Source organism: Rattus norvegicus, chromosome 8, assembly GCF_021556685.1.
Source record: "Rattus norvegicus strain SHRSP/BbbUtx chromosome 8, alternate assembly SHRSP_T2T, whole genome shotgun sequence".
In the NCBI taxonomy this organism is placed as follows: domain Eukaryota; kingdom Metazoa; phylum Chordata; class Mammalia; order Rodentia; family Muridae; genus Rattus; species Rattus norvegicus.
In genome coordinates, this window is record NC_141541.1 from 65,748,181 (window position 1) to 65,764,652 (window position 16,472).

The window sequence follows — 16,472 nt, forward strand, 5'->3', positions numbered from 1 at the left end:
TGAGGGTATCAAATACAACAAGAGGAAAATCACCTTTAATATGATGGGCATGCCAAAAGCTAAAATATAGGCACAGGCTAAATCCTCTATCCCCCATTTTTTTTTCCTCATGGCTTTGAGCTGGGTCAGGCTTGCATGCTGGGGGAGACAGGCTGTCTCCTCAGAACCCCTATTGTCCTAGGGATGGGCAATGCAGGCTGTAGAGAAATGCTTTCTGTGAACAGGTACTCCTGAAGCCTCTTGTCCAGCTCCTGCCTGCTGTGAGAGAGCAAAGGTTACTTGAGTCTCTTTTCTGAGACCACGAATCACACTTGTCTCCCAAGACTTGGTATATGATAGGCTGCCACATTCTGGGACCATCAGTGGCTCCCTTGACATGCCATATAGTTCACATTTCACCGTGGAATTTGAAGTCTTCCTGGGTGGTTTAGTGGCAAAGTTGCGCTTCTATGTTTTCTTCTTTGGTTTTTGTTTTAGACAAGATCTCACTGGTAGCCAGCCCAGGTTGGTCCAGATTTCAGCATCCCTCTACCTCAGCCTTCCAAGAGTTGAGATTAAAGACATTCATTCCTAATCCAGAACATCCAGATTCCTTGCCCAATCTTGTATATTGACCATGCTCTTTAATTCAACGGTACTCTATAGCTGTCTTTTTTTTCCCCCTAAAGATTTTTTTTCATGCCTCCATGCTTTTTCTGATGCTGTTTCCTCTGCATCGGTGCCTCTTACCTATCTTGTCAGGCTGAAAAACTCTGAGTCACTTTAATGACTGAAATCAAATATCTTTTCCAGGTCAATTCCTTGACTCCCCGTCCACTCCCAACCCAACCCTAAAGACAAAATGAATTGCTTTCCTCCCAAGTCTCTAAGCTTCCAGCCATCATAGCACTGGTGACATAAGATCTGACTATCAGTTTTCAGATGCTCGCTGTAGAGTGAACTCTGTGGGACAGGACCAGATGGGACTGGGGCTTGAGAAGGTGTCTGTGCTTGATGTGTTCCTGGTCTATGTCCCTGCTCCCAGCCCTCTGATGAAGTGGGTAGCACCTGTCTGAGCCTCGGAGTCCCTGATTTCAAGTTCAACAGAACCAACTGATACAGGTAGTGTGGGAGTCCTGCCCATGGGAAGACCCACCTGAAGTTCATGTAGCAGAAGAAGCCTACAGTCTGGATTAGGAGGAAGAACAGGAAGATGCTGGTCCGCAGACATGTGGAGGATCCTGGGAGCCAGCCAGATGGGCGGGGAGGCTTGGCTGTCATTTTCTGAAAGGGAAGTATGAGACCCTGCCTCAGCTTCTAACCCAGGAGAGAGGAGGGGACTTGGAATCTTGCCTTGTGTGGTCCCTATTTATCTCCCTCAGGCTTGGGCCATCTTGCCTGTCATCTAGGGAGCATGGAAAAGGGGGCAGTGTGCAAAGCTGCATCTTCCAGTCTTGCATGGGTCCATTTGTGGAAATAGTTCATAAGACATAAGTCCTGGAGTCAATGACAGACTAAAAGCTTAAGAGACGAGAAGGAAGGAGAAGTGGATGCTGCACACGAGGACAAGAGAAAGAACAAGGAGGAACAGGGAACCAGGGAACACTGATGCCACCACTGAATCTGAGTGGCCCTTGGCATGGTCTACCCCACTTTCTTTCTGGCCATTGAGGTGGTCTGACCAAGGTGTCTCTGGGTAGTGCTGAGTGGTGGGGTTTCCTCCTGAGCAAGAAATGAGATCCGTGTCCCTTTGTGCACACATAGATGCCTATCAGTGGTCCTGGACAGATGCCTCGAAGCTGCAGGAGTGCTGAGAGAAGGATGGGAGAGACCAGACCTCAAGGATGAGCCCCTCGTACCATCCACCATTCTTACCACCAGATCCCGGAGGTCCTTCTGCAGGAGGCCGAGGGTCTGGTCCAGCTCAAAAAAGTGATGTTTAGTGCCCACAGGCAGGTAGAAGACGTGTGCTCCTGAAGCCATCTGGGCAGCTGCTTCCCTGGTGGTGTGGTGGGGCATGGAAATCAAGAAAAATGATCCATTACTCTCTTTGGTTGTACCCATGTTACCTAATCTTTTCCCAGAATCCCCCAGGGTCAGTACATGGTAAAGAATAGAGAGCATCCACAGAGTCCTGCCTTGGGTGTTGGTGTTTTTACTCTAAAACTTCTCCCTAAAACCTGAGACAACTTTAGCTTATACAGAGAACTCTCCAAAAGTGTCTGTCTATGCCTTTCGTCTCTATCCCAGAGGAATTAACACCTTAGGCACCAAGATGGAGGGTGTCCACCCACAGAACCCATGATGTGCTTGGGCTCTCCCCACCCCCAGAATTCCATGGGAGCTTTACAGGCATGGGTGTGCCAGAGTGAGATTCAGGGAGACTAGAGGCAAAATGAGCTCAGACCACTTCCTCCAAAGAGCCTCATCTTGGCTGTGTGCTTCCTTCAAGAACCTCTATCAAAATATATGCCCTCGAGGGCTAGGGCGATGATACAGTGGGTAAGAGTGCTTGCTTTGCAGACACGAGAATCCGAGTTCATATTCCCACCACACACATAAAGAGCCAGTATGACAGTATGTGCCTTTAGCCCCAGCACTGGAGGCAGAAATTTCTCATAGAGACAGGATAATAGAGGATATTTTCTTCCCTCTCTCTGTACCCCTCCTCATCTCTTACCTCATCTCTTGCAGAGCCTGGATCAGAGTCCGCTGTCCATAGAGCAGGGTGCTGACCTTGGCAGTGTTCTATGGGAGGGCCAGCTCTTATTTTGTATCCAGAGGACAGTGCCCCTCTCCTCAGAGTCACCTTTCCCACAGACACCTCATTCTTCTCCCAGAAACCTTATTAAATGGCCTGGCTTCCTTCTTTTTGGACATACTGAATCCCCCTGGCACTTGTCCATCTGGAGGACCCTCCTTCTACAACAAAACTGGCATGTTTCTCCCCAAAGGGACTTCGAGGCTTTCCACAAATCCTTCTCCTTTTAAAACATGTCCCGGCCTCCTCAGAGCAGCAGAAGCCCAACCCAATCCTCTCTGTGCCTTTCTCCTAGGCTATGGGCCAGCACTGGTTAAAATCCAGCACATGGGCCCAAGTCTGGCAGAGGGACCTGGAGAGGCAACTGACACTTCTGAGGGCGAGAAGAATCAGGCAAGAGGGGTCCAGGGCCTGAAGAAGGATCAGAAATACCTGGAGTGTGGGCCTCTTTCCTCTGTGCCATGCCAGCAGCCTGTGCTGGACTGGGGACAAAAGACTAAGCACGGCCTTGCAGAGCCCAGCAAAGCCTGCAAGAGCAACTGGCTCCCTCTGACCACTACCCAGCACCTTGGCTGGGTTTAGCTTTCACTCCCCAAGTTAGAGCATGTCCTAGGGAATGACACCTAGGGGAGGAGCCAGGGTGGCAGCAGAGATGAAATGAGGATTCTGGTGCAACTGAGCATTTAAGCAAGTCTTATGCAAATCACACGTGAAGCCACATGCAAATTAGCGCCTAGTCTATTTCTGCCATTTGTCTATAGACCAGATTCCAAATACCTGGCATCTCTTACTCTGCAGCTCAGTCTGTGGCTCCAGGGCAATTGCTATGTGGTAGTGTCCTCTTACATACTACCCTGTTGCATCCCGTGACCTGCCCACCCTCCCCCGCAACCCCGCCAAGCTTGGGTGAAGTTAGAGCTGGACTCTCATTATTCTTTCAAGCTCTTGGGTGGAATCCAGGGTGGCCCAAGGTAACTCACCCAGCCTCCCTCAGGCCGGATTTGGACCACAGACCCCAACTGCTGTTTCCACTGTTTCTCAGCCTGGTCCATCTGCCTGGAGAGAGCCTGGAGGGCCTGCAGGATCTGGCTTTGTCTGCTCAGTGTATCCTCCAGGTTAAAGAACCTTTCCCCTGGGGGGGGGGGGGGCAGAAAGGTTGCTTGAGCGAGGCAGTAAATTCTGTTTTGGAGTGAAGCACAAGGAGCTGTGGGCTCTTCTTCTAAGACCTCCCCTAGAAAATGGGTCTTGAGGAGCCCGCAAGCAGGGTGGGCAACAGAAAAATGTCAGAGAAATCTGACAATATAAACTTGATCCTCAGGTCCCCAGATCTCGTATAAAGGTAGAAGAATGAATTTCACAGAGTCATCCTCTTACTGCCATATAAATGCTGTGGTATACACACACACACACACACACACACACAGAGAGAGAGAGAGAGAGAGAGAGAGAGAGAGAGAGAGAGAGAGACAGACAGACAGACAGACAGACAGACAGACAAAGAGAGACAGAGAGAGACAGAGAGACAGAGAGCGACAGAGAGACTGGGGGTGAGGGTGTCAGTTGGGAATAGGCCAGAAGGCTCAGCCCAGGATTTGCTTACATGCAGCCTCCGTGGGTCTCTACTTCTGCACTGGCTAATGGGCTTCTGGTTTGAAGGACAGTGTTCTATGGCCTACGATTTCCTATGGCCCTACCTGCCTGCCCTCTGAGTATTACCTTCTTCCTGGGCTTTGGAGTTCAGTGGTAGTATGGTATCCTCTCTGGTACCCAGGGCCAGCCTTGCCTTCAGTTCTTCCAGCTTCCTGGCCAGGTGGAACCGCTCCTTCTCTGTGAATGGCTGGAGGGCTTCCTGGAAGAGGAAGACAAAAACTCAAAGGCAAATGCATGGCAGTACTGTGAGGGGCAACCTTCCCTCAGACCCCAGGATCCCAGTCTTCCTCCCTAGCCACATACTCACCAGGACCAAGGAGAAACCCACAGTTCAATCACAAGGCCCCACCAGAGCCCTGTAGCTTATAGACATAAGCTCTGTGTCTACCACATCCTGTATCCTTCTCGACTCACTGTGAGCTCAGGCCCTTGGTCATTTTAAGCTTTTAGGTATGGTGCTCCTCTAAGCTCATCTCCTCCAGACGTCCTTCTCTCCCATCCTTGCTGCCTCAGACCCCTCCTTAGTGTTCCTTCTCTTCCCCTCTAATCTACTCCCCACCTCCCCACCTTCCACCATACTCCCCAGCCCCCACCCCACCCTGGGCTTTCTTGGTTTCCTTTTGTTGTTGAGACAAGGTCCTAACGGTGCCATCCTGGCCTAGCACTCACAGAAGTTCACCCACCTCTGCCTCCTGAGTGCTGGGATTAAATGTGTACGCCACCTGGGAAGCCTAGAAGACAAACCCTGGCCCCTACACTGTCCAGCCCAAGGTCTCACTTGAGTAGAGCTCAGAGAGTTATCTGGGGTGAGAACCAGGATAGAAGGTCTGTCATGAGTGGAGGTGGCTGAGGAGGGCAGGATCTCTGAGCTACCTCTCCCAGGCAGACATGGCTGGCATTACCTCTGAACCTGGGTCCCTCAAACTGAAGGTCAGGAAGGACAGGACGTCATGGTCATCTGGAAGAGGGACGGATGAAGTGGGGATAAGGAGGTTTTTACCCAGGAGCCCATGCACTCAGACTCTACTATTTGCTAGGAGAACAAGAGACTTGTACAACCTTGGGCAACTCTGACTTTTGACTCACTTACTTCATTGGGAAGGTATGAAGGTTAAATACACAAGCATGTGGGACGTGAGGGTTGAACCTCACACAGCCAGAGTGGGGCCCAGGGGCCATGCAGCAGACCACAAGACGCAAGAGAGAGCTGCCGCTGCAATTACGAGCACACGGTGGCTGCTTCCCAAACACGGTTATAACCATGTCACTTCTCAGAAACCTTCCATGACTCTCCAGTACCCAGAGTCCAGAGATGGAGGTCCTGGCATCCACAGACTCCCACACTCTCCATGGCAAGATACCCCACTGCTCCAGTTCTGTACTGTACCTTGTGGTGTCCCTCTTTTTATCAGCTGACAGCAGCCAGTAAAGTGAGTTTGTGGATATTGACACTGGACTATAAAATTCCCCATGTGTCATCTCAGTTGAGGTTTTTGTTTGTTTGTTTGTTTTGTTTTGTTTTGTTTTGTTTTGTTTTGAGACAGGGTCTCATGTAGCCCAGGCTGACCCTTGAATTTGCAGTGTAGCAGAGGATAACATTGACCTCCTGACCCCACCACCTCTGTGTTGTTAGGAATGCACCACCACACCTGGTACCCTGAATGCTACTTGGGTACTCACCAGCAGAGTGCAGAAGTCCCAGACTCCCTCTGAGACTTCAATAGCTTTTCAAAGTCTGATGGAGAAGCCAGAGAGGAAGTGTGACCAGCCCAGGCCCCTTGTTGAGGAGGTGCTTGATGCTGTACAAAGGCACCTTAGAAGCTGCAATAAGGTTTTGCCACCACCAAACACAGCCCTTTACTCTTACCTACCTGGTAGGGGTCTCACCTGCTAAGGTACTGGTGGCTGCTGAGACCCCAAAAAAGCCTCCAGGGGCTAAAAGCAGGGGCTCCACATCGACACAGACCTCTTCAGGGTCATTAGGAGTAAGGCCTCCACTCAAGGACACCTGAAGGGCATAGAGGGAGTGAGCCCCTGCCTCTTCTGGTCCCAGGGTAAGGAAAGGACTATCCCTTCCTCAGACTCACTGGCTCCCCAGGCCTGAGGTAAGGTAGAAACTACAGAGCTTGGGATCACGATGGCACGAAAGTGACACAGATGTTGGTCTCACGGGAACCTTGTGAGTCTTTGTATTGGTGGAAGATCAGGTGTGGGGATTGGTCTGGGAGTACCAGGGACCTCTCACATGGGTGTAAGGACAAATATGTGAGTGACACGTGGGTCACAGTCATGGGGCTGTTGGAACACCAGGTACTGTCCCCTCAAACCACAGCTCTACCAGCCACCAGAGGCTATCATAGAAACAGCAAGGTGACTCACACGCAGCCTCTGCCTCCAGTAGGTGATCCGAGCTCGGAAGGGGTGTGGCCGGTTCCTGAAGTCCCTAAGACAGGAGCCAAGCTCCCGGACAGTTCCATCCCTATGAACAATTGGAATGCAACCAGGTCACATGGCACCAAAGGACTAGCCCCTGGTGGGACAGTCCCAGGAGCAACTCTGTTCAAGCCTGCAATGTCACTGTCCCCATGGGGTGACCTGGCTTGGGACAAGTCCCTGTTGTCTACCTTCGGGCTCCTTTGCCATAGTTTGCTTCCATGGCAGGAGAAGGAGGAATAAGAAAGTAAGTTCTGCCTGGCACTGTGGACCTGGGAGTTCACAGCAGCCAGAGGCCAAGGCTAACCACAGGATTTCTAAATCTATCCTCCAGCTCACTTCCTAATCCCACTGCCCCCCCCCCCTCTGTTCCTCCCTCTACTTCCCTTCACTCCAAGGCTGGTCTGTCCCTTTCCCAACCAACCAAGATTCAGACTGTTGAGGCAGACACTAAGGGACCTGTTCTAAAGGCCAAGGACAGTTAGTTAGCAAGGACAGTATGTCTCGTTCACCTTTCTCCCAGGGAGGCTCAGGAAATTAGGAGCAGAGTTGAGCCTGAGTTTCTCCAGCCTGTGGCTGCACACTGTGGGACCTACGCTATCACCTTCAGCCAAGAAGAGCTGGGCAGCAGGGAACAGGGAGAAGCCAGATTGGAGGCAGTGACTGCCTGGCTGTATAACCTTGGGCAAGTCCTCACACCTTCCCAAACCCCAGAACTGTTGTCTTTAAAATGAGGATAATAACTGCAACTACCTCATAACAGTGTTATGAGGGTGCACGGGACAATGTCAAGTGTCTGGGCACTGTGCCTGGTATACAGTCAGCCCGACTCCATAAATGCCAGCAATTATCCTAATTGTGATGGGCCGAAGGATGTTTGCTGAGACGCACTGACAAACCAGTCCAGCTGCTCAGGGCAGCTAGCAGGGGAAGGGCAGAAGGCCACCTCATCTGGGAGAAAAAGACGACAGCATGGCTAGTGCCTGGACCCTCCCTGGGCACTACTGTGTGGCCACTCAGGTTAATCAGCCTTTCTGGGCCTCAATGTCCTCACCTAGCAACCTGTACTTAATAAGAGGGTCTGGGGGTTGGGGATTTAGCTCAGTGGTAGAGCGCTTGCCTAGCAAGCACAAGGCCCTGGGTTCGGTCCCCAGCTCTGAAAAAAAGAAAAAAAAAAAAAAGAGGGTCTGGAGCGAGTGAGACCCTCATGGTAGTCCCTGCCTTTGTCACTTCACCTGGGGCTCGTGAGCTAAGTGACTGGAGAGAGGCCATCACCGAGAAAAGAAAGCACACTCTGGGTTGGTTCCTGAGGCATAGCTCAGACCCATGGGAAAGAGTCCCAGGAGGCAGGGGAGCTCAGAATGAGACATCAGTGAGCGTGGGTCTAGGAGGGGTGGATTCTCTAGGGATAGAAGTACAAGTGATTGGTAAGCCCAAGAACAGGGGTGGGGTAGGGGTGGGGCTTGGTTCTTTCAGGCCCTTACCCAAACTGCTCCTGGAGGTCATGCCCATCACTGGCCAGCACTCGGATGGCAGGACCGTTCTGCATAGGAGGTGACAATCGGTTTGAGCCTCAGTTAGAGTGAGGAGAGTGAGGATTAGAGTTAAGACGGGTGGGCAGGAGGATGGGCAAGGGATGCCTACTCACCTGGACATCATTGGAGGAGGAATCAAAGTAGATCCCAATGCCATCCCATGAGGCCAGTCCCTCCACAACAGAGCCAACTTGATCTCTGTCCTTGGTGTACCACATGGCCTGCAAGTTCCCGGCCCACAGGTCAGGGTCTCTGTAGGACACTGGTATCTGGGGCCTATCACCTACTTCCCCAACAGATAAGAGTAAAGACCACTCACCACACCCAGGGCTCCCCGGCGTCCCGGTCCTGTCACTCTCATCTGCATCTCTACTTCCCAGGAAGGGAAGGAGACAGAGATCTCACTCCACACGGCACCGCTCCGGTTCTTCATAGATGGAACCAGCCGTACTTCCTCTAGGCCTGGAATGGCGTCTGTGGAGCAGGGCAGCTGAGGACCACTGGACTCTCTTCCCCTATGTCTCTATCTCATTGGCAAAAGTGAGCCCTGGGAAAGTGCTCACACCAAGACCTTGTCATTTGATATGAGGCTGGCTGCTGAGATGCAAATTGGAAAAGGGGACCAGCATCCAACTGGGTGCTACCCAGGAAAGGCAGCATGAGAGAGTCAGTACTTAGCTGTGTTCCACTTCAGGCTCACTGAACGTCTAGGCCATCCAATTTTATAAGATTCCATGTTATGGGACATGGGACAGAGCTCAGTTGGTAGACTACTTGCCTAGTAAACACATGGCTCTGAGTTCTCTCCCTAGTAAAACTGAACGTGGTGGTACACACCTGCAGTCCTAGCACCCAGGAGGTGGAGGCAGGCGGATCCGTAATTCAAGGCCATCCTTGGCTATGTAGTTAGCTTGAGGCGAGGTTTTGGCTACATCAGACTGTCCTGGGGCTGGGCAATGGCTCGCTGTGTAAGTATGAGGATCTGAATTTTGATCCCAACACCCATGTAAAAGCTGGGCATGAGCCGGAGGGTGATGGTGCATGATTTAATCCCAGCACTCAGGAAGCAGAAGCAGGGTGGATCTTTGTGAATTGGAGGCCAGCCTGCTTGGTCTACAGGTTGAGTTCTAGGAGCTGGGCGTGGCCGTGCAAGCCAGACTTGTAAGCCCGGAACAGGGGGAAAGAGACAGGTACATCCTGGGAGTTTGGGGGATACCAATCTAACTGAAGTAGTGAGCTCTGGGATCAGTGAGTGATCTTGGTTTTTGTCATTTTTCTCTTTCTTTCTTCCTTCCCTCCCTCCCTCCTTCCTTTTTCATTCCTTTCATTGCATTGGCTGCTCTTCCAGAAGACCTGGGTTCGAGTCCCAACATCCACAAGGCAGCTTACAACTGTCTGTAATTCTAGTTCCAAGGGATCTGATACCTTCATACAGACATACATACAAAACGCCAATACACAAAAAATAAAGATAAAAAATTTAAAAAAGGTTTCAACCCCCCTGTCTTGAAAAACTAAACCAAACAAAAACGAGCCAACAAACAAAAGACAGACAGGCAGTGTTGACACACACCTTTAATCCCATCACTCAGGAGGCAGAGGCAGGTGGATGTCTGAGTTCAAAGCTAGTCTGGTCTACAGAGGGAGTTCCAGGATAGCCAGGGGTGCATAAAACTACCACCACCACCACCACCAACTACAAAGATGGAGAAGCAATTGAAGAATTTATCCTAATGTCAACTCTAGCTTTCACATGTGCAGGCATGGGTTAATACGTATGTACACACACATATGCACGTGCACGAACATACATCATCATTTCTGTCTCCAAAAACTCATCATCACCACCACCACCACCATCATCATCATCATCATCATCATCATCATTTCAGTCTCCAAAAAAGCAGATACCATTTTGCAGAAATTCAAACACATCTCTCTCCACTAAGGCTTCTTGCCCTGAGACATCAGCTCTGGGAAAGTAAGAAGTACAAGCTGTGAGGCCCCCTGAGGGACCAAGGGCAGCCCAAGAAGACGAAGGTTTGTGGCAAAGGAACTGAGGCAGGCTCTGGCCTAGGGGGTGGTGAGGAAACGGTGCAGGCTAGGAGAGCTCGAGGATTACCCAGGCGCTGGGGGGCATGTCCGAGGATCTTCCTGTGGTGTGGAGAAGAGGAAGTGAAACTGAGGCAGACATAGCCAGAACTGGAGGTGGGGATCAAAGGCTCCATTCCAACTGGCTCCCTAACACTCTGGTCTACCAACGTGGAACCTGGTCCAAAGCCTAGACCCTGCCAAGACTTTCCGGAGGTTGCTAATCCGGCTTGGGCGTGTTTGCTCTGCAAAGGCCAGTGGTGGGTGGGGAAGCACACAAGTTCCTGAGTCCCTGGAAGTCTCTACTGCTTGAAGTGGGCTGCAGTTTTTTGGGTTTTGATTTTATAATATAGACCAGGCCGTCCTTGAACTCTCTGGATAGACATAGATGACCCTGTGCTCCTGGTTCTCCTGCCTTTATTTCTACAGAGTGCTGGGATAACGTTGCAATCCCATCTAGTTTGTTTTCACACTTTAAAACATGCGGGAGTGCATGTGTGTGCGTGCATGCGTGTGTGCGTGTGTGTGTGTGTGTGTGTGTGTGTGTGTGTCTGTGTCTGTGTCTGTGTCTGTGCGCGCGCGCGCGCGCATGTGCATACACACGCAGGCCCATGTATTGAAGCTGGAGAACCACTTTCAATAGGTTTTCAATAGTTGGTTGCCTCCTTCCACTGTGGGTTCTTGGAATCACATGCAGGTTGTCGGGCCTGCATGACAAATGCTTTTATTAGCTGAGCCATCTCAGCTCTTTTTACAAAAAAGGAAAGGTCTTGACAAGCAGTGCAGGCTAACCTCAAGCTCTTGTTTTTCCTGTCTCAGCCTCCTGAGTGCTGGGACTGCAGCATCACACCCAGCCCAGGGAGACTTGTGGGAGGCAAGCTTATCTGACTAAGCTCACGTTCTCCTCATTATGTGGAGTCTCTGGGACCTCACCCCAGACCAGAGCCTGACTCAGTCCTGGGTATCTGGGCTGGGCATAGAGTAGCCTTGGGTGGGGTTCTGATCAAAGGGGAGATGAATGGATAGACAGTAATCACATCTGGTGATCTTGGAGGACATACCTCTGCTCTCCCTCATGATCTGGGACACCTCAGATTTGGTAAGGCTCTGAGCAGAGCACCATCCTGTCCCTAAGGCAGCACTTGGCTGTGAGACAGCCCACTCCCTCATTCATCCCCTGGCCTTCTGTGGAGGAGGATCAAGGTTTCTGTCATCTTTGAGCATTTTAGTCAGGAACTGTGCCATTATTTGGAACTTATATCTAAGATAAAAATACACAACCGATCTACCTTTTCTCTTTGCCTTTCCAGCCACAAGGCTTTGAACAACACTCATGGCTGGGTAAACCTCACAATATATCTGTAGATGAGCCATGTTCCTGGACTCCATTCCTGCTCCACTCTACCTCAGAGTGTTTGATGCTTTTCTCTTATTCGTAATGTAAGATCCTGCATATTGTAGAGTTTTTGATAACACTGAGCAGCAAACACTGTTTGTTTGTTTGTTTGTTTGTTGGGGGAGGGGGCGGTCCTTTGCAGCACAGACCCTCTGTGAATAGGATTGGACAAATCAGGGTTTGGAAGTGTCTGAGCACAGACCTGTGGGCTAAGGTCCTCACATGTCTGCTTCTACCTCCAATAAACAGGCAAGGGAAGAACGTGGTGCCCGCTGTAACGAAACATCTGGACACACAGTGCCTCCCTTCTGGCAGACCTCTAGTTCCATGGGATAGAGCCAGCAGAAAAGAGGCTTGTCTGTGTTCAAGGTGCCTTGTTCTTGTGCATCTGGGACATATCATGTGTGTACATGAGTGTACGTGTGTACAAGCGCATATGTTTGCAGTCCAAAAGCAGAGGAAGAGGGGGACTGCAAACAGAATTGATGAAAAAAAAAAAAGGTCTTGGGCATAGAGAGGCACAAGAGAAACTGAAGCTGGTAGTGAGGTAGAGCTAGGATGTATAGCCTGGTCTATGGCCACCCATACAGCCCCTCTCCCCTGGGCCTTGCATTCTTTTATCCTTCTCTTTAGCTATGACCCTGTGCTGTCCTACATACCCAATAGCTTGTTCTGCCAGTGCCTTCACAAATAAATTCCATGAACGAAGAAGGGATGTCTTGAAAGGCAAAGCAGCAGGGAATGGGAGAGCAGGAGACAGGTCTTAGAAGGGTCCTGAGCCAGGCACTCAGGTAACCCCCATGTTACCTCTCTCCGATAGAGCCTCTCACATCCACTGTATAGACCACTAGCACTCTGGAGGACCCTGGGCATGGCGAGTCCTCCTTTGTGCCTCACCTCCATGGTGGCTCCAGAAGGGAATTCCAGCTCCAGGAACTGCCAGTCTTGGTCCCTTGAAGCTGAGCTTGTACTCAAACCTGCGTTGAGGAGGGGGGTAACTCCTTTCAGCACCATGCAGAGCCAGCAGGAGGGAAAGGAGGCAGAGGGAAGGTGAGAGGCCTCCTGTCTTCAGCATTGCAAAGGAGCTGGTTTCTGGGCACCTGGTTGGATCCTGGCTATGAGGCCAACTACAGGACTCAGTCAGGCAGGGAGACACTGGGGACCTTCCAGGATCTAGATTTTTGGCTCTATGCTCCCCACCTCCCAATATACACATCCTGTTTCTCTTGCAGGTCTGATCTCAGGCCCCACCCTTCCTTGCCTCCACCTGAAGCCTTGGCTATCCCTGGGCTCTTCGCCAACTTGAGCTTTGCCCCTGCTCTTTGGCTTAGGTCATCTTCCTGCTCTTTCCTGTTCGTTCCTTCAGCTGTTGAGAGGATGGGGTGCTCGGGAGAGCTCAGTGCCAGGCCCAGCTCTTCCACAGCCCTGGCCTTCCCTCCTTGTTTGTTTGTTTGTTGGGGAGGGGGTGGTCCTTTGTATCCTGTTCTTTTAACAGCTTGTGCATAGCCTGCTCTCTGGCCGCTCATCCGACCGCTCTCCCCTGAGCCTTGTATCCCTTCATCCTTCTCTTTAGCTGTGGCCCTCTGCTGTCCTGCATGCCCAATGACTCCTTCTGCCAGTGCCTCTGGCCCTCCACAAATAAAGTGTATCTTGATAAAGCTGCTGGACAGGGTAGCACATGTCTGTATCTCAACACTGAGAAGGCTGAGGCAGGAGGACTCCTGTGAGTTTGATAAGATTAGCCTAGGTTATATAGCAAGTACCAAGCCAGTGAGGGCAACATAATAAAAATCTTAAAAAACAGAAGAAGCCTGTTTACTTGTTTGTTTGTTTGGTTCAGTTTGGATTTTCAAGACAGAATTTCTTTGTGCAGCCCTGACTATCCTAGAACTCCCTCTGTAGACCAGGCTGGCCTTGATCTCCCTCCCTCTGCCTCCAGAATGATGGGATTAAAGATGGATGGGGCAGTGGGAGGAAAAGGACGTAGGGAGAACTAGTACAAATACGAGTTATAGGATATATTTTTTGGAGAATACAAGATATAAAATACCTTGTTTGGGGTCTAATTTTAATCCAACTGGAAAAATAAAACAATTGGGGAATTGGAGCAATGGGTATTCGATGATATCAAGGAATTATGGTTAAATGCTTAGGCGTGATATGGCATTTGAGTTATGAATTTTAGGTATTTAGGAGAAACACATTAAAGCTTTACGGAGGAATTTATTTGTCTGGGATTTGTTCTCACATATCCCAGAGCCTGGGGCAAACAGGTGGTAGAGACAGTGTAGGCCAGACCTGGACTGGTCACTGTTGAAATGGAGGGTTCATTACATCTGCCGTTTTAAAAAGCAAGGTCTTATGTCACGTATGCTCTGTAGCTAGGGATGGCCTTCAACATCTCACTGTGTTTGTCTGTGCCAAGTTCTAAATTACGGCATTTGTCAAATTGTTTTTAAATTTATATTTTGAAACAGAATTTCTTTGTGTAGCCCTGTCTGTCCTAGAACTCACTCTGTAGACCAGGCTAGCCTTCAATTCAGAGGTCTGCCTACCACTGCCTCCTGAGTGCTGGAGTTAAAGGTGTGCATGCACCACCATGCCCAGCTTACAGCTGGGTTTTGTCTGCTGTTTTCAAGACAAGATATTGCTGTGTAGCCCTGGCTGGCCTGGAATGTGCTACCCACACCAGGCTGGTCTCAAACTCAGAGACCCACCCACCTGCCTCTTCCTTCTGTCTCTCCTTCCTGGTGCTTCATCAGTTATGTGGTGGGGAGCCTCATTCTAGGCAAGCACTCCACCAGCTGAGCTACATCCCTAGGCCTGTCTTCTGCTCTCTATTCTTTCATGCTGGGGATCCAACCCAGGGAGCCCTACCACTGAACTATGCTTTGTTCTATTCTTTACACAATTAAAAATATTCTTGAAAGGTAAGAAATCTGCATTCCAAATCCTCCCATCCAGGTAGAGGTTCGTCTCCATAGTAGTCAATTCAAGTCTTCTAATAACTGTAGTGACTGAACTGTGTGATGTTGATTATGCCCAGGCTGTGAATACACAGGTTTAAGGACATGCTAAAAGGAAGTCACTGTGCCAAGCTCAACCACCTCCACCTTCACAGCCAAGCTGGGGGCAGGGGAGCTCCGCTACAGTTGTTTTCTGAGTCTCTACTCTATCCAAGCAAGGTATTGTGAATCATTTCCTTGGAGTTCTAATAAACTGCCCCTGATGGAAGTTCATTGAAACTAAGTAAATAGTTCTAAAGATTCAGGAAATTCTGAGGGAAGACTCTTTAAGTCACCAGTTCTAAAGGTAGGCTCATTAAGACTCAGGAAATACACAATCCAGAACACTCAGGAAGTCCCTGAAACTGACCAAACATGTAGGGGCCCTCAATGTTAGAAGGATGAACTGTTGAGGAGGTTAGACTGGTGGAGCTGCCTGGAAGACACTGATCTGTGAAGTTTCTTGCAAGTCCTGCAGCAAGCTCCAGGCCTCGGGCTTTTGTGAGCCATCATCCATGTGTTGATGCAGCTGCTTTGGAGTCATTCTTCCTCCTGTAAATGACCCCTGACCCATACTCCTGTAAGTGGATAGGATCTGACCTATAGCATTTACTGATAACTGAATCACACCACCACCACCTGGCTTCACTGAAGACTGGACTGGGGGAATTTTAACTCCTCACCAGCTACTCCCAGCCATCTTCTGTTAGGAGCCAGCAATAAAGCCTTGTGGAGGAGCAGGCCCCGCTCTCAGGACCCTGAGGCAAAGAGGGCTTTCACTGAGGCTGTTCTTCAGTTTCCATCCCTTCTGTCTTCTGCCTCTAGCTCCCATCTCTTCCTTTCCTTTCCTTTCCTTTCCTTTCCTTTCCTTTCCTTTCCTTTCCTTTCCTTTCCTTTCCTTTCCTTTCCTTTCCTTTCCTTTCTTTCCCTTTTTGTTTTTATTTTTTGAAGTGTTTTTGTACCTGGATCAAGTGCTGGGGACCAAACCCAGGACCTTGCATATGCTAGGTAAGAGCTCTTAACGATGGTAGCACTGAGCTGTAACCCACCAGCCCAGTCCCCCCGCCCAACTTTCTTAGACAGGGCTTCATTTAGCCAGCTCAGTCCAGCCTCTGACCAATATGCAGCTGAGGATGAACTTATATTGCCGAGTCTCTTACCTCCATTTCTCAGGTGCTTGTGACTCCATGAACAGATTATGCACCATGAGGAATCAAACCCAGAGGGAGCTTCGTGCTTGCTAGGTAACCACTGGCAGCTCAGCCCCAAGCTTACTTCTCTTTGTGCTTGTGTCTCTCCCACCCTCAGCCATCTGTGTGGCTGCTGGATTGTTGTAAAAGAGTATGACATGATTCCTAACCTAGAAGGTATCCCTAACATTTGGGTGCAGATGGGGGACACCCTTTCAGAGCTCAGTTTGGTACTCAGAAGTCACCTTCTGCCAGTAGCCAACCAATATTGCAAAGGCAGCAGGATGCACCACTTTCCAGGCACTCAGTGAAAGGGGCAGAGATGTGGTGTGTGTGTGTGTGTGTGTGTGTGTGTGCGCGCATGTGCATGTTCCTTGTAAAAAGAAGGGCCCATGGGCAGCAAAAGCTGTGAGATTCCTACAACTAATGTGT

General features: G+C 50.1%; 1 protein-coding gene across 2 annotated transcripts; it reads right to left on the minus strand.

Annotated features, from left to right (window-relative positions):
• Nucleotides 1-17: 17 nt before the first annotated feature.
• Lman1l (lectin, mannose-binding, 1 like) lies at nucleotides 18-13,147 on the minus strand. Of its 2 annotated transcripts, none has more exons than XM_087561005.1 (13): nucleotides 12,743-13,147; nucleotides 8,678-8,832; nucleotides 8,472-8,579; nucleotides 8,308-8,366; nucleotides 6,770-6,869; nucleotides 6,278-6,398; nucleotides 5,293-5,348; nucleotides 4,457-4,589; nucleotides 3,721-3,872; nucleotides 2,660-2,727; nucleotides 1,855-1,978; nucleotides 1,136-1,263; nucleotides 18-258 (listed from the first exon to the last, which is right to left on the minus strand). In XM_087561005.1, exons 1-13 carry the CDS (start codon nucleotides 13,059-13,061, stop codon nucleotides 126-128), a joined length of 1,656 nt encoding a protein of 551 aa, XP_087417131.1. In that variant the 5' UTR covers nucleotides 13,062-13,147; the 3' UTR covers nucleotides 18-125.
• Between the last annotated feature and the right edge of the window lie 3,325 nt (nucleotides 13,148-16,472).